Source organism: Mustela lutreola, chromosome 4 (genome assembly GCF_030435805.1).
Source record: "Mustela lutreola isolate mMusLut2 chromosome 4, mMusLut2.pri, whole genome shotgun sequence".
Classification (NCBI taxonomy): Eukaryota; Metazoa; Chordata; class Mammalia; order Carnivora; family Mustelidae; genus Mustela; species Mustela lutreola.
This window is the reverse complement of record NC_081293.1, coordinates 63,380,684-63,406,361: the sequence shown is the minus strand read 5'-3', so window position 1 is coordinate 63,406,361 and position 25,678 is coordinate 63,380,684. Positions and strand designations below refer to the sequence as shown.

At 41.2% G+C, this 25,678-nt stretch overlaps 1 protein-coding gene across 1 annotated transcript in view; it reads left to right on the top strand.

The window, feature by feature from the left end:
* The window catches only part of ARID5B (AT-rich interaction domain 5B), a 177,551-nt gene that overhangs the window by 65,537 nt on the left and 86,336 nt on the right, over nucleotides 1-25,678 (top strand). The window contains exon 4 of the mRNA XM_059170155.1: nucleotides 20,918-21,148. Within this exon, the coding sequence (XP_059026138.1) occupies nucleotides 20,918-21,148 (231 nt within the window). The remainder of the gene's footprint in view (nucleotides 1-20,917; nucleotides 21,149-25,678) is intronic.

The following is a 25,678-nucleotide window of genomic DNA, read 5'->3' as shown; positions in this document are numbered from 1 at the left end:
AGAGAGAGCTGAGAGGAGATTCAGCCAGCAAGAAAATGGCGGCCTTGGAAGCCCCCTGTTTTGGTTCTCCTTATTGTGTAGGTGAGGATGAGAGTCTAGTTCCAGATTTCAAAGCATGAGCAAACTTATAATAATAAGCACCCCCCCAGCTGGTAAATTATGTGGCTTTTTAATCTAGAAATAGGCACCCTAAACAGAAAGAACAGAGATGACTTTCAATCATCTGCTTGATGTGAAGGCGAGGGGAACGTGGAGGGAGCTGATGGATCCCAGGGCATCTTTCTTGGCTGCATGAGACCACGGATGGAGTTTCTTTAAGATGCCGTTCATGTGTGCCTCGGACTAAATCCTTAGAATAACTGCTGTTAGAAGTCCTCTAAGCTTTGAGATTTGTTACTGGAGCAAGGAAAGGGTCTTTAGGATGTCCCACTTGACTTGAAGGACCTGAAAGATTAACAGCCAATAAAAAGAGCATTGGTGGAAGATGAGTGCTAATTTTAGGCAAGAGCAGACTATTTCCTCATGCAAGTCCTTCCCTCCCTCCTTCCATTAAGAATTGAGGGGCCACAAAGGCTTTGTCTTAAGGTAGGATGACAGAGAGAGGTGATTTTCTCGAGTCAGAGAAGGAGACAAACATGGAATTTTTATAACATGTAATATTTGCTAGTATTTAAGTAGACTTTGGTGGCATCTTGGCTGGTGTTCAGAGACTTGAAATCATCTTGCTTGTAAAGAGTCACTAAAAGGAGCTATTAAATTGTGCTTCTTGAATTACATTTAGCTGCAAAGTATTGGTTCTGTCTTGGCCTTGTAAATGATAACACCTATTATCTAGATGTTCTCCATCCACATCCCACCTGAGGAAAAAATCAAATTGCGTTTGAATTTCAGTTGAGACAAACTATATTAATAATACCTTTCATTATTAAAAGAAATCTTGACCGCTTCCATGCACGGAGCTTGCCCCATTGAAGGGGTGGGTTATTTGTAAGACGGGTACGAAAAGGGAGCCTTTAAATTGTAGGCGACATAGGTGATGTATTTGCTTTTCTTGTGCATGAACCTGGTCATAATCCAAATTGTATTTTTTTAAACCCCTTTCTGTTCAAATTATTTCACCAACCAGTGCTTTAGAAATTTCAGGCTTGAACATGATGAAATAAAAACCATCACTTCCACGACTGGGGCATAAACACCTCCAAAGTGTGGAGTTTGTGGGGTTCTTTGCATTTTAATTCTTTGTCCCTTGGGCACTGTAGTTCTGTTTGGAGCCACCATCCCTGCTTCACCTGGGGTCTTATCTCCTGGCTTCTGCACCGGAGCATAAGACTGGGAGCAACTGGGGCGTGATGCCTGTCACGGTCACCAGTGAAAATGCATTGATGAGCAGTGTCTTCTGGCTCAGAAACTTCTGAACAGAAACTAAATAACGACTTTCTGAATTAACAGCTAAAGCAGAAGGCATTATTCTTGAATATCTGCTTGGTCACACATATGATACCCTTCCTGGGATCTTGGCTTTGAATGCTGGCCACTGTGGCCTCTTTCTCCCTTAAAGAGACTTGATGGGGATGTGGAATACTGTCTCCCGTGAGCCGGGGACAGTGGACCTTGCTTAGGCTGCGGGGGCAGATGGAGGGTTTCACTCAGTCACCTATGATGAAAGGTGGAAAATGAAAGCCAGGGTTCAGATCTGGCTCTCCTCGAACATATCTTCCTCTCTTGCTCGAATGAATGAAGTGTGATGCTGGAATGGTACTCCCGGTGCCATCGGGGTTTAACCTGGACCCTGTAACGGGGCTCCCTAGGTTCTCTGCCACCTGTTAGAGGGCCGAGCCTGCACTCCAGTCATGGTCCTTTAATCTTGTCATCTCCATCGGTCCATAGCTGTTAGAGCCCCAGGGACTTAAGATGTGCCTCTTTCCTTTTGAGATGCCCACAGCAGACAGCCCTGGGCTCTGGGCTCAGCTCCATTCCACAAACCTCCTTAGCAGTGTGACTGTGGCAAGTCAGCTTATCTTTCTTATGTGTCAGTCTCCTCATCTGGAAAATGGGAATAATAGTAATAACTTCCCATAGAGAAGGAAAGAGATGTGTTCATGATCGACACACAGAAGGGGAAGAGGGAGGGATGGTGTTTTTATCTGCCTTGGGGATGTCTGTGTACCCTTCAAAACTCAGCTCCAGCATTGCCTTCCTGAAGACTTTCTTGACACTGAGCGGCTGCTGGGAACTCACCTGTGCTGTGATTCTTGTGCAATCACTTATTTATTTGTTCCCATGCCCACCACCCCTCCCAGGCTTCCCATCCTGAGAGGAGGGGCTCTAGCTCTTTGATTTTGGTCCTCCTGCCACTTCCTAATCCACAGGACTCGGTGTTTGACCAGTCAATGGATGGGTGGTAATTCTGACATCAAATGTCACCTTTCTCATGATGCAGAGGGCATAGATCTGTGAGCTGTACGTGTGATAAAGCTGGGCTGGTTTGTGAGTCTTTGTCCTGGGACCCCAAGGAGGGAGGAACTACAGAGAAATAAAACTACTGGCTTCACTGAGCCTAAAATTTGCTTCCTGAGGGGTTAACAGTGGAGAAGTATGCTGATGAAGGATGTTTTATACAATGGCAGTCTCTTTCTGAGATTATCTTCCAAATAAGGCAAAATCAAGTTTCACTTTAGGGATTGTTTTGAACATGAGACTGGAAGGGATACTTGAATAGCACAACCTGAAACGAGAAGTTTGCTTCTCTTTAGTTCATAAAATCACGAAGATTTTCAAGGCCACCGGCCCACTGGAAAGGCCCAGGGAGTCTCTCAGATTCTCATAAATCTGCCAGAGCCCCTCTCAGAGGTTTGGGGCCACACCAAAGGTAGCTGGGGTATAGTGGGGACAGCACGATATTTCGTGCCAGAGGACCTGTCCCTATCATTAGCTGGGTAACCCTGAGTTGGTCATTTACTTTGTTGAGCTTTCTACATCCTCTTGTATAAAATAGGGATATTCCTAATAGATTTCAAAGGGGGTTCTGGGAACATCGAGTGAATCCAAATGCGTGAGGGCGCTTTATAAATTCTGAAATGTTACCCAGATGAGTGATTAGACTATGCATGATGATCTACTTGTAAGTTTACAGTGTTAAGCAGGGGGTGTATGCAAGAAGGGGGGTTTCAGGGAGCTGGGGATTCCTGTAATCAACATTTGGGGGAGTAGTCCCCAAAATGCAATCAGAAAACACTAACCTCTTCAGGTGAGCCATGGATGACCAAAAAAAAAAAAAAAAAAAGATGGAGGAAAGAAGGGAGAGAAGTGAGAGAGGATTCTGTGGTAAAATAAATTCAGGAATGGCAGCATATTGCCTCTTGCAGACTGAAATGCCCCTTTGCGCGTCAAAGGCTTCAAGAAGCCTGTCTGTGCCACTTTTGTTAAACTCAAGTGTTTTCCATACTATGGTACCCTTTCCCACATAACACTTGGCCGTGTGCTCCCTTCTCTCCCAGGAACTCGTGTTGTGTGAAGTACTTTGGGAAACCACTTACAAAGCCGTCTTAATCGTGAACATCTATTGAACGTTTACTATGCCCTACACTAGCCTCAGTATTTTCATCGTTGAACTCATGTGTGCTCTCAGGAAGGCACTGTGTTTTATGTCCATTTTAGAGATTAGGATCCTGATGCTGTGAAGTTGTCACTCCCCAGATCCCACGGTTAGGAGCTGGCAAACCTCACGCCCTGCTGCTCTTTCATACATGCTACCTTGTTGAGTCCTACAGATGATTGAACTACAGGGCTCCTGCTTCCCAGACTCTCAAAGCAATTGATCTTCATGTTCGCCACTGTACTGGTACTGACAGTGGATAGACTACGGACGCCAATATTACGGACTATGTGATTTTTAAATGTGTAGCCTACTTTAAAGAGCTAACTTGTGTTACCAAGAGAGAAGAGTAATTCCCGTTTTCAGCCACAGTGCCCCCTCTGGTCCTCTGGTAGAAAGCGCTGACTCTTTTTTTTCTTTTTTTTAAAAGATTTTATTTATTTATTTGACAGAGATCACAAGTAGGAAGAGAGGCAGGCAGAGAGAGAGGAGGAAGCAGGCTCCCTGCCGAGCAGAGAGCCCGATGTGGGGCTCGATTCCAGGACCCTGGGATCATGACTTGAACTGAAGGCAGAGGCTTTAACCCACTGAGCCACCAGGTGCCCCAGCGCTGACCCTTTTCTGCTTAATCCACCCCTCCCGTACTCCCCTTATCTGTACATCTGACTTGAGGATTTTTCAAACACTCTATAGTGTTTCAGACTGGGTTTCTGGTTCTTATTTTCATCCTGTCCCCAAACCCGCATCTCACCATCTGTTTCAATAGGTGCTTGAACACCTGGGATACTTGTTACGAAGCACCCATCCAGAGACCCGAGCCCAGATACTTTCCTTTTGCATGTTGGCAGGGTGGCCCAGGGATCTTTATTTAAACAAGCCCCTCAGCCGTTCTGATATGGCTGGCCCACAGAAGAATTGTCCTCTCTTGGTTTTCATTGAAACTCAGAATATGGGGACATCCTACTGAGTTACCACTTGCCAAACGAGAAGCCTGGAGGAGTATCGGTCAAGGTTGAGGCAGAACCAGATTTCCTCTCCAAGGGCTCAACTGGAGAAATAGGAACAAAGGGAAGCCTTGCAGAGGTGTGGTTAGGATAAAGAAACAAGAAGGGGGGTTGAGGCACCCGGGGTCAGGTAACAGCAAGAAGCAAGGGTGAAAATACTGCTACCTGGTGAAGGCTACAGGCAGAAAGCAAGGAAGAAATACCCCAACTTCTCTCTTTCCACCATCTGCTTTCCTGTGGGTGTCTTCCATGTGCTGAATTAAGAAAAAGCCAGAGTGTAAGGAACCCCAGGAATGCAACCCTTAGGGGTCATACAGCAAGATAGAGAGGCTAGACAAGGAGTAGAGGACACCAAATAGTGAATAATCAGAAAACATTAATTTGAAATATTAATTGAACATTAATTGAAATTAACATCTGTTGAAAACTGACCATGTGCTCCATGTGCTTCACTTGTGCTAGGGATTCCAATGTGCTAGAGACCCTGCTCCTGCCCTTTAGAGAAAGGGGGACCTAGCATGAACAAATACACCCAGTAAAGTATGACAGAGTAACTGCACGTTGGACTTAAACTGATTTTAATGATCCAAAATAACAGATTTCTGGAAGCAATAATCTGTTCTCCAGAATAGGAATCAGCAGAGATAGGCACTAAATAGATCAGATTTACTGTCCATGAAGTCTCTGTCACAACACAGCTCCCTAACTTTGCAACTCAGCTGCTGTCTCGGGAAAGCAGCCACACACATTGTCCATGCAGGAGCATGGCTGTGTTGCAATAAAACTTTATAAAAACAGGCTTCGGGCCAGATCTGGCCCATACTTGCCCAACCCTTGCTTAACATAAACCATCTCACAGAGATATCTAGAATAGGGGCACCTGGGTGGCTCAGTCGGTTAAATGTCGGACTTGATTTCAACTTAGGTCCTAAACTCAGGGTCGTGAGAGTAAGCCCTCCCTCTGTCGGGCCCTGGGCTTAGCACAGAGTCTGCGTGTCCCTCTCACTCCCCTTGCTTGTCCTCTCTCTCTCTCTCAAATAAATAAATAAATAAATAAATAAATAAAATCTCTTTTTGAAAAAAAAAATCTAAAATGGGGATCTGTAGCACTGGTTAACTCGTGATATGAAACCACGGAATTATAACTGGAATTAATGCATTAGTCACCTACGATTTGTTTACTGCGTCTTTTATGAGAAAAGGGAAGTAGGTGTGGATCTTAGAGATTGAGGAAAGCCGGAATTTTACAGTGGAAATGATTTTCAGCGGATGATATATATTATGGGAAATGTGCATAAACCAGATTCCTCCTCCTCCTGTCTTACATCAGCTTACTCACTACTAAGACTGTACAAAAGGAAGTTAAGACAGAGCCTATCCATATCATCAGCTTTCAATGACAGTTTTCCACTGTGCACTGTGAGAGCACATTAGAAGGTGCCAGAGTTTTTATATGACTGCAGTGGCGTGAGATTGAATAGTGGTTTCAGTTTCCAGTACATTTTATAAGTATCTCTTTCCCTCAGATGTTAAACTAATTTTCATATTGCACACACTAGAAAAAAGGAAAAGAAAAAAATACCCATTCTGAACAACTGATGTTCTCCTGGCATTGTGATAAAAAAAATAGAGCAGATGGTTTGTGGAAATGGCACCAGGTGAACTTGTAGTTAGAGCAGCAAAATAGGTATAACTCAGAGAGAGGGCTCTTACCAGGTTTTATAGTTGAAGCTTTCTGTTTTTTAATTTTACCTTATTTATTTATTTATTTTTAATCATTCACCAGAAAACCGGAAGTGGCAAGCAAGTATCTCTGCTGAGATAATGACACAGGGCCGCTTGCTACCATTTGGCCTTGCTTGGGAGTTTGGTTATTAGAACGATGAAGTAACAGCCGCCGGAGGCCTTCTCTCCAGGGTTGTTTTCTTCATTCAGTTGTGTTTCTGAACCTCTTAGGATCATGGGTCTGAGAGTTCAGGACCGAAAGTCATCATGGGGACTGTGGCAAATACTTAGAATAGCCCCAACTGTGCTGGCTGCCTCTTCAGGCCCGGACTATCTATCACAGGGTTCTTCCAGTTTCTTTTCTGGTGGATTCTCTACCATTGTGCCATCCAGTATGATAACCACCAGCCACAAGTGGCTTTGAAGCCTTCGAAGCATAGCCTGTTCAAATAAAGAGAGACCATACATGTTAAATGTATACCAAAGTTCAGAAACTCAATATGGAAAAAAAATAATGTGAACTATCACTCTAGTAATTCTTTATATTGCCTATGTATTGAAATAATATTGTGAGTATACTGGGTTAGATAAAATCGGGTTTTTTTTTGTTTGTTTGCTTGTTTGTTTTTTTTTAAGAATATACCCTAGAGGGGCGCCTGGGTGGCTCAGTGGGTTAAAGCCTCTGTCTTCAGCTCAGGTCATGATCCCAGGGTCCTGGGATTGAGCCCCACATCGGGCTCTCTGCTCAGCAGGGAGCCTGCTTCCTCCTCTCTTTCTGCCTGCCTCTCTGCCTACTTGTGATCTCTGTCAAATAAACAAGTAAAATCTTAAAAAAAAAAAAAATATATATATATATATATATATATATATATATATATATATGTATGTATATATATACCCTAGAGAAACACATACACTTGTCCTATGAAATAAGACAAAATCTTTTCTTGGTAAACACATACATCATTGTGTTGCGTCCCTTAAATTAATACAATGGTAAATGTCAGTAATAGTTCAATAAAACTGAGAGGGGCAAAATAGTCATTGAATTTGCTTTTAATAGTAAAAAATTAAAGCCAAAAAAGATAGGTTATTAAAGTTATTTCACATTTTCTTCTTACTTTTTAGATTTTATCTACATATTTGGCTTTAGATTTCCCAAACACTGTATGTAGACCTTTACCTGGTTTTCAGTGGACATCTGAATTTTCTCATCATCAGTTTGAGTTTTTTGTTAATAGGAGGTAGAAAATGTTAAACATGATATCAATGGTAATTGGCTGTAATTAAAATGAACATATATGATTTGATAAAAACCTTAAGTTTTAAAATCTGTATTTATTAAAGTATAACAGTTCTTAATAAATCATATGAAATGTTTATCCTTAGGTTTTATCTAATTTACTTCAAAAAAATCTGGTAGACCTTCAGAGCATTCCACCTAGATTTAAAGGGATCAGCATCATTAACCTTTATTGCTCTGGCTTTTCTGAATTCAGAGCGCCCTAACACAGGCCAAAGTACTGCATTTCTACTGCCAAGCTTCATTAGCAGAAATATGTGGACGAAGGGAAAGAATAGAAGCGTCTGGTTTAAAGTGTCTAGATACAGCAATAGAGAAGGCTTCTTCAGAACCAGTATTTTGACTGTCTCTTTAGTGGGCCTAAGACCAGTGGGGAGACGTTAAAGAAGGAGACTGGCCATAGTGAATACGGTCTCATCCCTGGGCACATGGACAGAAGAGGGAATGATCGAGATGTTGAGGATCTGTCCCATTTCTGTGTAGGTAGGCTACTACCTACCCAGGCTCCTACTTGCCTAGGAAAGTTCTCGTCTACCCTCTGGGTGGGGTTTACCACTTTGAAGACCACTGATTTAAGATGAGCCACTGTTACCAAAAAGGCCGTTGCCCTCTTTTCCTCATTAAGCTGCATCCAAAGCCCTGTGATAGTAAGACAGAAAACAATGCAATCTCTCCCTACCACTTTCTTCACCTCAGGAGGTGAGCTCCCAGAAGTCAGTGCGGTCATGTGGAGGTGGGTCCAGCACTTTGAGGGTGGTCCACACACACTCCTCAAGTGATGAGATCATTCAAAAAAAAAAAAAAAAAAAGTGCCCAAAATGAAACGTCTGCCTTCATTCATGACCCTTCATCTGAAAAGGCCTAGCAGTCCCTGACAGCAGTGCTCTTTGCTGGACAACTTTCTCCAGTTTCCTTCAGCCTTTAGGAAGTACTCCTGGTCCAGAGCCTTGGGGGAACCCAGGACACAGCTGCTGTCGCTCCTGGATGGAAGGTCAGGTGCTTGACTGCAGGCAGCTACACTTGCGAGCGCACGTGCGGGGGTCTGGGCCCGCCACAAGAAATGAGGGCACCACTTCTGTGCCCTCCAGGAGTCTGTATTCTAGTTGTTGGTTGGACAGACGCCTGTCCTCCTCCCAAGAACAACTAAGAGCGCCTTCAAACAGACAACAACCCCTGTGAGTCATTTCCTTTTATATTGTATAAAATATGCATCGCATTGAACATTTAATTATTTTTTAATGTATGGTAGTGTTAAATATTCCTGTGATATTGCGTAAACGTCACCACTGTTTCCTGAACTTTCCCATCACCCCAAACAGAAGCTCTGTACCCATTAAGCAACAACTCCCCATTCCCTGTCCCCTCCTCCCACAAGCAGCCCCTAGCAACCTCTAGTCGACTCCGTCTGCAAGAACTGGCCTATTCTAGAAGCCGCATAGGAGTAGAATCATACAATATTGGTCCCTTGGTGTCTGGCTTATTTCACCTCTCATAATGTTTTCATTATGTAGCATGTGTCAGAACTTCGTGCCTTTTTATGGCTGAACGAGAGTCCTTCGTTTGTATATTCCACCTTTTGCCAAGCTGTTCATCTATTGGTGGACGGTTGGGTTGTTTCCCCTTTCTGACTCTTATGAATAATACTGCTATCAACATTGATGTGCAAGTATCAGTTTGAGTCCTTGTTTTCAATTCTTTTGGGTATATACCTAAAAGTGGAATTATTGGGTCATATAGTAATTCTCTATGTAACATTTAAGGAACTTCCAGACTGCTTTGCCCCACAACTGTACCATTTTACATTCTCATTAGCAAAGAATGAGGGTTTTAACTTCTCCACATCCTCACCAACACTTGGAGTTTTTTGCCTTTATTTGTTTTTTAAATAGTAGCCACCCTGGTGTGTGTGAAGTGGTTATCGCATTGTAGTTTTGATTTGCATTTCCCTGATGATTAATAAGGTCGAGCACTTTTTCATGTATCCTTTGTGTAACTTCCTTGGAGAAATATCTGTTCAAGACCTTTGCCCATTTTTTAACTGGATTGTTTGTCTTTTTGCTGTTGTGTAGGGGCTCTTTATATATTCTGGACATGTAATTTAGAAACACTTTCTCCCATTCTTTGGGTTGTCTCTTTACTTTTTTGACAGCGTCCTTTGATGCACAAAATATTTTTTATTTTGATGATATCCAGTTTATCTATTTTTTAATTCTTCTTGCCTATGTTTTTGTGAAATCCAAAGTCATAACAGTTTCCTGCTATGTTTATAGCTTTGGCTCTCAAATCTGAGTCTTTGATCCATTTTGAGTTCATGTTTGTATGTAGTGGGCTCTAAAGGCCAGTTCATTCTTTTCCTGTGAATATCTAGTTTTCCCTCACATCATTTGTTGGAAAGACTGTCCCCTCCCCGTTGAATGGTCTTGGCTCCCTTGTCAAAAATAAGTTGACCATACGTTTGAAAGTTTACTTCTGGATTCTTTTTGCTGTTCAATCACATTTTATCCTTATGCTGGTGCCACACTGTTTTGGTTACTATAGCTTTGTAATATGTTTTTAAATTGGGACGTGTGAGTCCTCCAGCTTTGTTCTTTTCCAGTATTGTTTTGACTATTTGAGATCCCTTGAAATTTCATATACCTTTGCCAGATGTTCCCCATCTTTTAAAAATCACACAGTTAAAATGCAGGCAAACAAAGGAGAAAATAATCACATATAATCTCAAACCTAGAGGCATTCATCTACTAAGAATGCTTTTGAAACATTAAACAAAGCAACATGAGATGCCACTTCACATCCTCTAGCATGGCTATCAAAAGACAAATAATAGCAAATGATGGAGAGGATGTAGAGATGCCAGAACCCTCATACACTGCTGGAGAGAAAGTAAAATGGCTCAGCCTCTTGGAAAACCAAGAAATTCCTCAACAGGTAAATACAGAATTATTATATGACCCAGCAATTCCCTTTCTGAGTATATACACAAGAGAAATAAAAACCTATGTCCATATGAAAACCTTTAAATAAATGTTCATAGCAGTATTTTTCATAGCCAAAAAGTATGAACAACAATAATATCTCATCACCTGATGGAACTGGTAAATAAAATGTGGCATATCGGTACAATGGAATATTATTCAACAATAAAAATAAATGAAATACTGATACACTTGACGATATATATGAACCTTGAAAACAGCATGCCAAGCAAAAGAAGCCAGTGACAAAGAACCACATACTGTATGATACTGTTTATATTTAATGTTCAGAATAAGCAAATAGATAGAGACATAAAGTAGGCTAAGCAGTTCCTAGGACTGCTGAGGGGCAGGGAGATGTGGGAGTAAGAGGGTTCAGAATTTTCTTTTTGGGAGAATGAAAGTATTCTAAATTTGATTGTGGTGATGGATGTACAAGTCCATGAATATACTAAAAGCTCGTACACCTCAAACAAATAAATTGTCTGATGTGTGACTTATAGCTCAGTAACGCTATTAAACAAAAGATATAGGTTTGAATATATTATTTCATACCTTAATTTTTTCTCACTCAATGTAACAATCTTTGCATGCCCTAACATTTATTTGATTTTGCTATTTTTAAGGGCTACAGAGTTTTAATGAAAGTAGACGTACCATCCATTTTATACACACACACACACACATATGTGTATGTATAAAATGTGTATAAAATACATTTGATATATGTATAAAATATCTTCAAAATGCTAGGCATTAAGTAATCAATATTAGTCTGTCCTACACTATTTGATGTTTAGTTCTCCACACACTTGTGTATTTTTGTTGTTGTTGTTTCCCTATAAACCCTGTTGGAATTTACAAGGTTTAGCCCGATCTGTGTTGACTACTTGTCCATGAAAGTCATAGCAAATAGCGATTGGTCATTTTGCTAAGGCACACATTTGGATCTTACATGCTGAGAGACTGATGTGTGGAAGTTAATTATTTTGCTATTGATCTATCCCGTATCACACCTTAATGAGGTTTATTCATGAGTTGTGGGAGCTCAGGAGGGTCTCTTAAATGTAAAGGGTTTATACAGCTGCTGCATAGTGGGATTACGGTTCTTGCAGTGATGGCAAGTGTAAGATACAACTTGAAAATGAAAATTCGTATAGATTTATGAGGGGAAAGATGGCAGAAGTTATTACACTTTTTAAAACCAGTTGGACTAATGAGGTCAGGTTTCCTTCTCTTCCAGCAACTTTGTCATGGTCACCACAGGGCTGACTAAATCTCAGTTGTAGTTCCTCATCAGCCTAGAAAAGGTTGAGTTTAATGAAGTTCAAATCCAATATAACAGTCTTACTGGACCACTAGTAAATAAATAAATATGTATGTTCATCTCTGAGAAAACGTTTGGCACAATTTTTAGAGTAGGGAAAATTTTGTCTAAGCCCTGGTTTCCTGGGGTTCTCATGGGTCCTTTATATATTCTTCTTTAGATACTGAAATTCATTTATGCTGAAAGAGAATGACTAACTGTAGCCTAACAGTGTGTGAAGGGGAGGCGAGTTAGGTGGGTCGGACCCCTTAGAATCCCACTCCAAATGTGGTCACCACTTTCCCCACTTGAGAATCTGGCCACGTGGTCTCAAGAGGAGAGACACTTACTGCATAACCACCCTCACATGTGACACTCGCCTCCAGCTGATGTGAGCCGTATGGAAATAAGATGCAGAATTCTCAGAAGGAAATCCAGAATGGCTCCTGAATGTGGCTTAGAATTCAGTGACCACTTGGGAGAACCTTGGAGGTGGAGCTGGCTGGCTTCCAGTGGGTTCGTTTGTAACTCAGAGCGATGGCAGTGTTTAGTTTTAGTTCAGCCTGGCATTGTTTTCTTTTCGGAGTGAGGAAGCAACAGTCAGGGTAAAAGCCAATATGAACGTTCTAACATGTATTTTTGTGTGTGTGCGTCCATGTATTTAAAGTGGCCGGCTTTGGGAAACAGCGAGTTAAAAGCCCCAGGTTTTGCATTTGAAATATTTTTTGTTTACAACCATGCACGGAGATATTTTCCCACATTTTCTTTTTTATAAGTTCTCCAGTGATGTTTCTGTGGCCTTTCCTGGGAAGAGCTGTCTTTCCATTTATCAGAACAAATGGCAAGCTGGGGACCATTTAAAGTCGTTTTTTTTAGTTAATAAAGCCAATCTTCTTGTTCTGTTATGTTAAAAGTACATTATCTTTTTATTGCCAGCTCTCTATGGCTAGGTCTGTTTTCTGTCTTAGCAATCTCAGGGCTGCCCCACTTGCTTACTGGGTAGAGAATTACAAAATCAGCAAGGGTAGGGCAGCAGCAGCTGACTGACAGTACAAACCATTTCTCAAAATAACCACAACAGTGCAATCCTGATGTGTAATTTACGTCACAGTCTGTTTTTATGAAATAGTTTGTGGCATTTTCATTTCTATTCCGGATGGAATCTTGTGCTCTCTCCCTTTTAATCAGGCATTTAATTTATTTTTATTATTAATACTTTCCACTCCTTGTCTTGGCATGCTTCCAGTTGAACAGCTTTGATGAGGGGGGGAGAAAAAAAACAACCACCAACAACCCATCTTCCCCTACCCCAACTCTTCAACATCAGTTTAACTGCAAATGTATTTTCCCCTTTGATGTGTACTTACTTCGGGTACTAAGCTTACTGCCTTAGGAGAGATGTAGAAATATGGCGGGACGTGTTACACACGGACTCGGACTTGCATTCAGGAATTGATAAAGTTGATGTACAACTTTGGAATTTTAAACACTTTCAACCAATCCAAGCTATGTAGTCATACGCACTGCTGCATTTTGCTTTTACAAATGTCTTTCTGTATAATGTTCTGTAATTAGAACAGGAAATCATTGAGTAACTGTAAGATGAATAAGAGCCCTTAGACTGAAAGGAAAATTACCTTCCGAGAAATTATATTCTCTCTCTCTCTCTCTCTCTCTATTTTTTTTCTTTCTTTCTTTCTTTTTTTTTTTTGTTTTTTGTTTTTGCTGCATGTTACAATGTTGGTAATGATAGTAACAGCTGTAGCTGCTCTTATCTGTAGAATTTTCATGCCTAGGTTTTCTGAAATTTAAAAAAAAATGTTCCTTTTTGGTAATAATCAAAAATGAATGGACAGAAAATAGGAAATGCCTAATTATGACAAATATTCAGTGTCACAACAGAGCAGCAATTAAATGGAAACTTCAGTATAATTGTCAATAGCAGTAAGAATTGGACTGGTGCCAGGTACATAAAGTTGATGCTTCACCGTTGGTTGGTTGCTAGGAGCAAGTTGAAAAGTATAAAGCTTTGAGAAAGGAATGCCTAATGTAATAAAGTAACAGAAAGAAGCATAAATCATTGTAAGAGCCTCTCGTATTGACATTATTTTACTTAAATTGTCTCAAAACTAGACATCAAGTTTTATAACATGAGCAAATTCATATTTGCTTGCGGGGGAAAAAAAAGAACACGCTATGTTGTCTTTGAAGGACTGGGGACTTTGTGTCTCAAGTGTAGCCTTCATACATATTTGGAATCTTTTAAGTGAAAATCTTTAAATGTTTGTTTCTACTGGCATCCAAATGCATTTGCCCTAATACGATTAAGAGAACTAAAGGGCAAAATACTTGGCAGATTTTTCAGTTGAGGTAATTAGGTGCAGGAAGGAACATGCATACTTTTTCCACCAGGCTCTATAAAATCCTGGTGCAAAGATTTTTTTTAAGATTTTTTTTTTTTTAAAGCTTACTGATTTTAGAAGTAGATTATAGTGGTTTTCAGTAAGCATAATAGTGTGATGTTTCCGAAACCAGCCTTCCCTTCTCCCCACCTCCCCCCCAGAATGAAAAAGAAAGTTACATTTCTAAATGTTGTGTAAAAGATAAAAGCAGATTCCTCCTCCAGAATTTATGTTTTCCGTCTCCTGTGCGTTTGGCCACCATTATCTGTTTAAAAAAAAATAGCATTATGGATATTTGAAAGTCAATGCTCCATTAATTCATTGTGTTTGCTATTTCATGCATCTCTCTTTGTATAAAGACAACTTGAGCAACGTGCTATTCAGAATGAAAGCCTGCTCTTTCCCTCCCCCCCCCCCACCCCTTCCCCATTCCCAGCCCAACTCTGAGGATTAAAGCAATGGTATACAGTTACTGTTTGAAAAGCTTGGGTGGAGTCTCATGTTATAATTACAGTTTCTCTGTGGAATTCTGTTTTGGACTTTGAAAATATATAAATAAGTGAAAAATTGACATTGAGAGAGGTTAACAAAACGTGTAATTATGATATAAGCACAGGATTAGAGTAATTTTGGTTGAGCATTACAAGCAGTGTACTTTAGGTATTAACTTTTAATAGGCAAAATTCTTCTCATTGAAGTTGAAATGAGGTTTAGTAATTTTGGGTCTCTTATTCCCTTTGAATATTTCATTTAAAAATAGGCATTTTTTTTTTTTATTGGTGGAGGGGAGAATTGAGGAATAGGATGACATTTTAATAGAATATCATAATATGGTTGAAAATTTCAGTCTTTGGGACCAACAATTTATTGCTGATCATTTTCTGTGGACAGAAATCAAGTACTGCCTACATAACCCAACCAACTACCACTGACTCAAGTGTGTTAGAGTAAGATTCCTTGGGGTAATTCTTTGATTTCTTTTCCTATGTGGGTGTGGTTGAAAGAAAATCTTTGTTCCAGGAACACTTTGTTTGTCTTTTGCTAAACAAATGTGCAATTTATTCATTCTTTATTCATTCTTAGATTTATCTGCTAGACCTATTATGAACTGGAAAGGGGAAAATGTCCTATGCAGCATTTATTGGCAGCTTCTCTTTCATGGGTAGCTGCATACGCATGTTTGTTTATACGTACATGAAATGCATAAGGAGGAAAGAAGTAGCTAAGGAATTTAAATAAGAATTCTTGAAAGGGTTGTTTGGCTTTATTTGTTTCTTAGTGTACTAGGGCAAAATAAAATATGACAGCTGTTGAACAATTTAATAGTTTTGTAGCTGTATGAGGAAGAAGTTAATTTAATGCAAAGGCTTAGGGGAAAGTTATAGGATCATAGAATTTTAGATCTGGAAAGCTCTTCCAAACTCATAATTTTATTCTCTGTTATACATACTTTTCATGTGAAGGTGACCATGCTTTGTCTTGAGGAAAAAAATATTTCTCCAGTTAACTAAGCACTAGTTAACTGCATCTAGGGTAAAGTTTCTCTGAAGACACCTCAGAGAAACTTTACCCTAGATGAATTGTTGGTTCTTCCAGATCTCACCTTTACTCTGGATCTTCTCTTTACTCTCACCTAGAATGGTTTGTTAATTTTCTTAGCAGTCCTGAGAGTCTCATGGGCTTTGTCTGCTTTTTGGGGAGTTTCTTTCTTTTTTTTTTTTTCCTTTTTTTTTCCCCTCCTGTAAATATTAAAGGCAATTCCTCTGGGCATGTCTAATTGTAAGGTTGGAAATTTGCCTCTGTCTAAACAATGCCAAAATTCTGGTCCAAATGGAGGGTTCCTTTCATAAGAAACAAAATCATCATAATTTTTGTTTTGGTATTATTAAACATTGCCACATTAAACCAGGTCTCAACTGCACTTCTAGCCTCTTAGTATGGGAGAGGTTCAGGAGGCACAGGGGTTCTGGGCTTGCACAACCTAAAGTTGGCTTCATTTCCTATTATGTGGGTAGACAGTAGGAAGGAGATATACGTAATACCCCCCATCCATGGGGGGTACATGCTGACACTCCCAGCGGTTGCCTGATACTACAGATCACATCAAACCCTATCTATCCTGTTTTTTTCCTAATCATACAACCTAAGAAAATGTTTATCAGTTAGACACAGTAAGAGATTAATAACAATAACTAACAGTAAAACTGGACACTAAAGTAGTCTCTCTCAAAATACCTTATTGTACTGTACTCACCCTTCTTCCTGTGATGTGAGACGATAAAATGCCTGAGTGGTGAGAGGAAGTGGGACGACTGACATAGGCGCTGTGATATAACGTTAGGCTACTACTGACCTTCTGATGATGTGTCGGGAGGAGAGTTGTCTGCTTCCAGGCTGCTGTTGACCACAGACGGCAGAAAGCAAAACCTCTGGTAAGGAGGGGACCACTGTGCATAAAAGATGTGTCCCTACTGTTAAATCATGGCCGTGTGAATTGCAGTTTTCCAAAATCACAACAAGCTAACTTAACTGGAGTGGAATTCTGACCTATAACTGGCTGAATTGTGCAGTTTGTGATGACACAGAAGTTTCGTATTTTCCGTGACCAAAGGCCGTCACCCTCATCCCCAGTACTGTACCTTAATTAAGTCTCTAATAATAATGTCAAATAAACAAAGATTTTCTTTCAACCACACCCATGTAGGAAGAGAAATCAAAGTATTACCTTAATGATCATAATAATGTTGTTATTCATATTTATGACTCTTTTGTCATAAGGAAAATCTCATCAAACTTGCATTTAAAAGACTGGGTGACAGTCTCACATCCGTCACTTTCTGCTTTCTGGGTGTATGAACCTGTTATCTCACCTCCGAACTGGGGGATATTCACGAGCAGTAATCCTACAAATAGGGTTGTTGTGAAGAGCAAAAGAGCTGTGTTTTGTGAAAGACGTGTGTAAATTTTTTGTTTTCCTATCAGTACCGGAAATTATGGTAGTATTTCTAAACCAACAGTGCATCTGTCCCTCTTATTTTTGGTTATGGAGTCTTTTTTAATTTGCTGTCTTCTGTGCTACCTGCAGCAATCCTGGGAGAGTGACAAGGAGAAGAGAATTTGGTCCTAGATTCTGTTCTGCGTACGGGGTGGCGGGGGTGCTTTGGCTAGAAGCATAAACCTGAAAACAGGTTATAAGTATATATATACTCAGGAACCCCAACTTGTGATGTTTCAATGTAACAATTTTCGACTTTACAATGGTGTAAAAGTGATATGTGTTCAGTAGGAAGTGTACGTTGAGTTGTGAATTTGGATCTTTTCCCAGCCTGCCGATTTGTGTGGCTCGATCACATTGTGGTGCTGGCCATCCGCAACCAGCCGCAGCTCCCAGGTGGCCATGCACTCACGGGGATGAACATGCAACACACAACCGTCCTGAGCCCATGCGACCATCCTACTTTTCACTTTCAGGACAGAAGTCAATAAATCACACGAGATATTCAATACTTTATTATAAAATAGGCTTTGTGTTTGATGGTTTTGCCCAACAGAAGTGTTCTGAGTACATCTTAGGTGGGCTAGGCTAAGCTACAGTGTTTGGTAGGTTAGATGTATTCAATGCATTTGCAACTGAGGGTATTTTCAACTGTCAAGGAGGTGGTCGGGACATAAGACCATCAAAAGTGGAGGAAGATCTTTGTGTGTGTGTGTACGCGAGCACACACACACACACATACATACAGAGAGAGAGAGAGAGATAGCAAAACCCAAACTCAATAAATTACTATAAGTCTGTGCAAGAAGCTAAACTCTGACTCAGAGGTAGTAGTTTCTAAGGTTAATGTACATGAGTTACCTAGAAGCTTATTAAAAATGTAAATTCCTGGGCCCCAACTTTAAGAGATTCTGAGTTAGTGGTTGTAGATGAGCCCCTCGAGTCTGCCTTTTCCCAGTTGCCCTCTGTGATCCCAGGGCGTGCAGGCCCGGGATTGCTCTGAGCGATACTGTCTCCATCATAGGACACATTTCCAGGACACGGACTTGAGCGAACTTGCTGGTTTTTCTTCCAACTAAAAGTGGATTCCTGGCTTGGCCTGTGTTTTGGGAACGGCATGAAGAGAGAAGGATAAGCGTTTCAAGCTAGGGGGAGGTGAAGAGAAAACAAAAGCAAAAACCCACCGAACAACAAACAAAAAACCCACATCATTTCTAAGCACCAAAGAGGCCAGGGAGCTGACTGCATCTAGAACAGAGCACTAAGAAGTTAGAGATGGTATTATCATGAAAAATGGTCGGAGAAAAACGGGAAGAGAATGAGGGGATGAGAAGAAAGTGAAAAGCTCCCAAGAATCCAGGGGACACCTGTTAGAAAACAAACTCTAACGCCTCCATTCTTTTGCTATCATTCAACCTGAAAAGCAGGACTTCCCCATCTCATTTCAAGAACTTGGAGGTACTAGCGCAGCGCTCCCCCCAGTACAGAAAGCCAATAGCACAAGCAAGATAGACTTCTGGGAGCTGTGTGCAGATGTGCACAGTATTTACTTTTTGCAGGAGATGGTCTTAGGTGCTGAGCCGCCAATACAGGTCCTGGGGGTTCATGGTTATGCCCCTCCCCCTCATCCACGATGTCTTGGACAAATAGAGGATAATAATACCATTGACACATTCAGGGGCTGCTTCTTTGAATAGGACTGAGATACTCTAATAATGACGTTTGGTGAATATTTCCAGTCAAACCTTTTGTGCTTTAACTCTCCAGAAAGCACAGATTTGAACCCGAAGTGTCAACTCGTGTCTTGGTCTGCAGTAAAAATCTCAACCCGAAATGTCTTGGGACGTATATCAGCATTTAAAAACTGAACTTCATCTGGGGACTTGCGTTCATTATAAATATATTTCCTTGTAATTAAATATGCCAGCTGACAAAGTGGCTGCCCGCAGCCCAGACAGGCGTCTAAGAAACGTAAACTGTTAAAAGATGTCCTCTTGAAAGCAGCGAAACATCTCCATTCTCGGAGAAGCCTCCAGCTGGAGGAACTAAGTGAACATAATTAGAGATACATCTGGGTATTGGCCTCCTATCTGAGAAGGTCACATGCACACCTTCCGCTGGGACTGGTTATATTCCATCATTTGTTCTGTCCTTACTCATTTGTCTCCCACTGGTTACCAGATGGCCACGATAATGTTGGTATCCTTAACAACTGTCTTGTGCAATTCCCTGCAGCATGGTAAGGACTCAAAATATTGAGCGTTTTCTCTTTGGATAAGCCAGTGACATATCTGGGAATTGCTCACAAACGCCCCGATGGTGTGGTTATAGGGAGTGATGGCAGACTAGGTCATGGAGCCGAGACTCGGCTTGACGTGATCCAGGTGGCAGGCTATCAGAGGGGAGCTTTTGCCATTCCTCAAGCTCAAGATGAAGGAAGGGGTCCTCCAGGCCGAATCTGGTTTTTATAAATAAGCGCTTAATATCGAGAGGTGTAGATAAGCGGTAAGATCGTTGTAAAAGGGAGCTTCATGAAACTTGCTGAAACGTTCTGAGCTAAGTTGGTTCTGATGGAGCTGTCACAGGACGCTCGGGGAGTCCTCTCAGCATGGTTCTTGGAGTTGTGCCAAGTTACCAGATGGGTTTGAGGCACATTAGAAGATAGGGAGCATGGGAAGGGGGGAGGGGAGGGGGAGTAGACGGATCAATCAGTCCGGGTTAGATCATGCTACAAAAACGAATAACCCCCAGATCACACCCTCACTTAAAACAAGGAAGGTTTCTTTTGTGCTTGTGTTCTTTTTCCATTTCCGACAAACAAGGGACTCTGCTCCGTGTGATTCTTGCTCTAAGACCCTGAGTGGCAGCTCAGCCACTCTTTGAATCATTATAGGTGTGCAGGACAAAGAGAAAGGGAGAGTGTTGTCAGTCAGACACGGGCCCCTAAAGTCGCCACTCACTTCTATCCTATTTTATTGGCCCCAACAAGTTACAGGGCCACTTGACTACCATGGGACAGGAGGCATGCATGGTCTTTCCACGAGAACGTAATGAACCAGAAATATTTGTCGACAGCCCTAACCACCACCAGATTAGTTGATGCCGCTATCTGAACTTATGGTCGTCTCTCTGGGGCCAGATGACCCTTCCAGGGCCTTCTAGCACTGAAAGATTATACAGTCTAAAGAAAGAGCCGACTGGAAATATGTAGAAAGCAGCTCAACAAAATTCCAATTTTTCCTGTGATGATGACTTTAATGCTTGAAATACATATATATCAGACCCTTGGAAAAACAATTTTTTGGTTCTGCTGTTTGCTGATGACCCAAACCTTGCTTCATCTGTCTCTGGGGGTCACCCCGACTCTTTCTTCCCTCCACCCTTCCTCTTCCCTGCTGGTAACCAGAGGTCCCTTTAGTGGAACCACCAGGGTGGTGAGATGGGGCTGGGAGAATGCTGGCGCTCCCAGACTGAGAGAAAGAACCCGTGTCAGGGTCTCACGGAAGACACGTTTTCATGACAAAACAGAGTGACCACCGTAATTAGGCCACGGCCATGACGGTTCTCTGTGGGAGGCAAGAGGGTAACAGAAGTGTTTTCTCTTTTGTCTAGGGGAGGACGAGGAGGAAACGAACGTGATCGTGCTCAGCTACCCTCAGTACTGTCGGTACCGATCGATGCTAAAGCGCATCCAGGATAAACCATCTTCCATTCTAACGGACCAGTTCGCGCTAGCCCTGGGGGGCATCGCCGTGGTCAGCAAGAACCCTCAGATCCTGTACTGTCGGGACACCTTCGACCACCCAACTCTCATTGAAAATGAGAGTATATGCGATGAGTTTGGTGAGTCTTTTGTTTGCTTTCCTACATGAATCTTGTGCATGTGTGTGCGTTTCCTTGTTTTGGGTTCTTGTGCAGAGCTGCGATGGGGAGCAAGGCTTATTTTCACCAGCCCCTCCCCTCCCCCAAATTGTCATGGCATAAAGCACCATTGCCTCCTGGGCGGCCTCTGTTTGCTAGGGTCAAGGGTGATTATTTAGAATTTGTTGTTCAGTATAGGGTCTGAAGTTGCTTGGTCGACCTTGAAATTGGACTTTAGGACAGGAAGCTTTCATGTTCGTTCTTTCTTAAAAGGCTTCGACTATTCAGATACTGGCTTGTTTTGTTTTGTTTTAACTGATCTCTCTCTTTTCAGTGTGATAAGGAACTATAAAAAGGCACCCATTGTAACCACTTCAGTACTATAAGGTGAACAAAAAGATTGATGATAGATCCCTCCGCCCCTTAATTTTTTCATGTACATATATGGATACACATATATATCTATCTTTGGTGGGCACAGTGTATGAAAATATGTATAGATATTTATATATCTATCTATATTCAGATATCTATCTATCTATCTATATATATATATCTTTATACACTAAGCCTCCCAAAGATGGATATATGCACACATAATTTTGTCTGCATCTCTCCTAGCTGATCGGTCATGTGTCTCTATAGATAGACGCACAGGCAAAGATATATCATAGTTTTGGGAGACTTTGCATGACGCAGTGAATGGCTGGAGGCAAGCCAGGCTCACATCTCTCACATCTTCAGTTTCTCATCTGTTTTTTGAAGAGATTGGATCATATCAGTGGTTCTCAGCAGACTGGGCAGGGATGTCAGAATACCCTGGGGGTGCTTTATCCAGTTAGACATATTCCTTGGAAATTCCTGTACTTACAGAGGCATGAGACCCACCCCCCAACCTCACCCTACCCCCTGCTTTGGGATTGGCCACCCTGACCAATGATGGTCTAATGGCTGACCCATGCTGAAATCTCCTCTTGGGGATGTGGGATGACAAGAGGCTGAGACCCATGGCCCAGAGAGAGCATTGACAGGGTCACTTTGAGTCAGAATATCAGAACAGTCCTTGATTCTGTGAGTTAAGGTTTTCCCAGGCCTCCCCAGTTCGTGGATTATTCAGGTTCAGATTTTTCTGCTTAATTGTCACAGGCCTCAGCATGGTTTGGGAAATCCACTGTGGCCTCCGTACTCTGATTATTTGTGACCCAGCAGCCCCCTACCTGCTGCAGAGGGCTTGTAAGTAAGAGTGTCATGAAGAGATGATCCAAGAAGGAAGGGGGGAAGAGGGAGGGGACCTCGGTTCATCACACATGGCATCTTTTTCCTTATAAACTTTTTTTCAGATGCCTTTCCCAACTCTGCCTTACCAGATGACTGTCAGTCTAGAAGAGAACAGTAGTCTTTATACAAGTTATTTATTTCTACTTCCAAGAAGAATTCAGTGTCATATTTTTAATACTCAACTGTTGTCGTCATGTAGGTGAATGAACCCAATGTATCTTTTCAAAAAATGCCCTCTCTTTCCAGATCTGCATTTACAAATCATCCCTTTTTAATTTCAGGGTGTTTAATTTCTGTTTTCAGAGTGTTTTTGTGTTTTGTTTTATTTTTTTCTCGCATATCCCCTACTCCCAAACCCTCTGTCCTGCTTGCCACTCAAGAGGTCTGTAAATTCCTGACACAAAATAAAACTGAAAGAATGCTTTCCCTCATTTAAGAGTAGTCAGAGTTAGGGTATCATAATGTAACATAATGAAAAATGTTTTAACCTTTTTGGCTAATTTAAGACATTAGTCATTGAGCTTCAAAGCTGTTGCGTCTGGAATTGGTAATAGAAAGAAGTTCCAATTTAACAGTGATCACAATGGTTGTTAAGAGTTACTAAATTAGTTTTAAATGTTCTCCACAAACACAGGCATCTGACTTTTGAATGTTTTCCTGAACTTTTCTTCTGGTAAAGCTAATTTTAATGCTGTTTTTCTTCTCCAGCCTCTTAAAGTGGAAACTTTCTTTTGGAATAAAGGTACCTTTAAAGAGCTTCTAGATGGTTAGTTTAATAATTAGAATATTAGGTTTTTCTTTTTGTGGAGTTTGTACTTCAAATAGTTTGCACTTCATGTAGTATTTCGTTTTAGCAAGTGACCCCCTCCCCCCCAAAAAAGCTTATTTTTGACCTGATTTGAACACCTTTGCCAACATCCCTCCTCCACCTTCCACTCTTGGTCCTCCAACTAAATTTCCAGAGAACACCCTTTTAAACCTCCAACTGGTTGTATTTGAAATCAACATGGGTGAAGGGGTTTGTTAAAACGTGGGGTTGGGTTTCTCCAACCAACTAACAGTTGGTAGAAGAACATAAATTTAATTAGTGACTAGCATTAAACAAATGTTCCTAATATGAAACACTGCCAGATGACCAAAACACTTCTGTCAGATTACCGCGGGTGCCAGGGGGCCCACAGATGAATTTTCTACACAGTATATATTCTGTACCACTCTTTTGGCGACTCAGTAATTGGTCAAATGTAATTTAGGTAACAGTATGCCTAGGCTGTAAAAATCAAATTTTATTAGCCATATCACCAGGTGGATGAATGGTGGACCTGATGGCAAAGAGTTTATAGCATTTAGCAGCTACACTTTTGACACATGAAATTCATAAATTGCCATAAAGTACCTGCAAGGCCCTTTGCAAAAGGACAGTGTCTGCTTTCCTATGATTAAATAATGTTTATTTTATTAACTAATATATTTTTTGCTTTCTTCTATTAAATGGGATTATGGAAGGGGGGGCGGGAGAGGGTGTTCAAAAGATAAATAAAACACAGTTCTTTCTTGTTTGGAGGATTTAAAAATCTAATTGGGGAAGACAGGAGTAACGCACCTGAAAGGTTAACTAATGTTGCAAGAAAGTCAATGATTAAGTATTCGGTGAGTGTTGTAGAAAGCAAGCGCGGGAGGAATTTAGCAGTAGGGCTGGTGGGGGTGGGGGCGCATGGGGGTGATCATGGGAGGAGGGGTCAGGGAAAGCTTCATGAAAAAGGCAGGACTGGGTCTGGTTTTAAAAAATCAGGGAGAAAGGCTAATAGAAAAGTTTTGGGTCACTTACAATTCATGTCCTGACTCTCCATGTTGGGAATGGCTGCCTTCACCGTGGGTCAGCTGTTGGCCTCCCCTAGGTTTACTTACCCTTAATAAATGGTCTGGTGCCCTCTCTACCAGGGGAACATGAATTTGAGTCTGTGGACCAAGGCTGGGACAATCCCAGGCAGTTCCTCTGGACCTGGAACTGGGCTTTCCTGGGCAAGGATGAGCCACATTTTCTCTGTGTGACTACCTTTCCCAACTGCTCAGACACCTACCCCCTCCCCGCTCCCCCCCATTGTTTCAGTGTTGTCCACTGAATAACAAGTTTAATTGAATAATAAAAGTAAGGCTTTTAAATCTACAGTGAATCCCTATAAATAAATTCTCTGTGGAATTTTATGAAGCTGTTTAATGAAAAGTTTGATTAGAAACTATTAAAGAAAAATAGAATAGATGAAATTTCATCATTTAGTCCCACATTACAGTGGTGTCATTTTGATTTTTATTTACATTGAGATATTCAGAATTGAGTAAATATATCCTGGTTTTAATTAACTATCCTCCTTACTTGGGAAAGGTTATTTTAGGCTTGAAGGGTTTTGATAGCGTACCATCTGCTTTCTTCCCTGTATTTTATTCAAGTCCCTTCCCCGCTTTACAGCGCTGTGCAATGTCTAAACCTATGACATAAGCATAAATTGAATCATATTAATGACAGGTGATTGAAAAGCCTCAGCCTCGAAGCCCGAATCCTTCCTTCTTGTCAGTTACAATGCTCTTAAAGGCCGTGTGCTCTTTTCTCAGCTCAAGAGAATCGACTGTTCTTAAAACTAAAGCAACAGACTCCCCCATGAAAGCATTGTGAAGACTGGCTGTGTAGCACATGCAATTAGGAAATGAGATTATAATAATAATGAGGGGAAAGTGACCTCAAGAATGACAGTTTTTCTCGTAAGAATCTTTACCCTACACGTAATTCCTGCCCCCACTGTCCTGTTAGAATCTCCAAACACGCGGCATTCTTCCTCCGCTCCCCCATCTCGCTTTTACCGCTTCTTATAATTTGATTCCTCTTTTATAAAACAGATACTGTCATGTATATTGTATTATTGTCTGTGCTCTGCAGAGAAAACAAACACACGTGCAAACATTTTGTCTGTTATCCCAGTTAGAACAATAAAATGTCCACCAGTTTGTAATGCACTATGTTTACCTTAATATCACACGGGCTGATTTCACATGTGCGAAGCATTGACAACTGAATCCAAACAAAGGCGTGTGCAGTCCCGTAGATGAATGGACAACTTTAAGGTACTAGCTTTTACCAGAGAGATACAAGATCGACCCAATACATATAAATGAGACAAAATCAGTCCTTAAATGTGAGTTGAACTAAGTGAATGAAGACACGGTTGGTTGAAGAAGTAA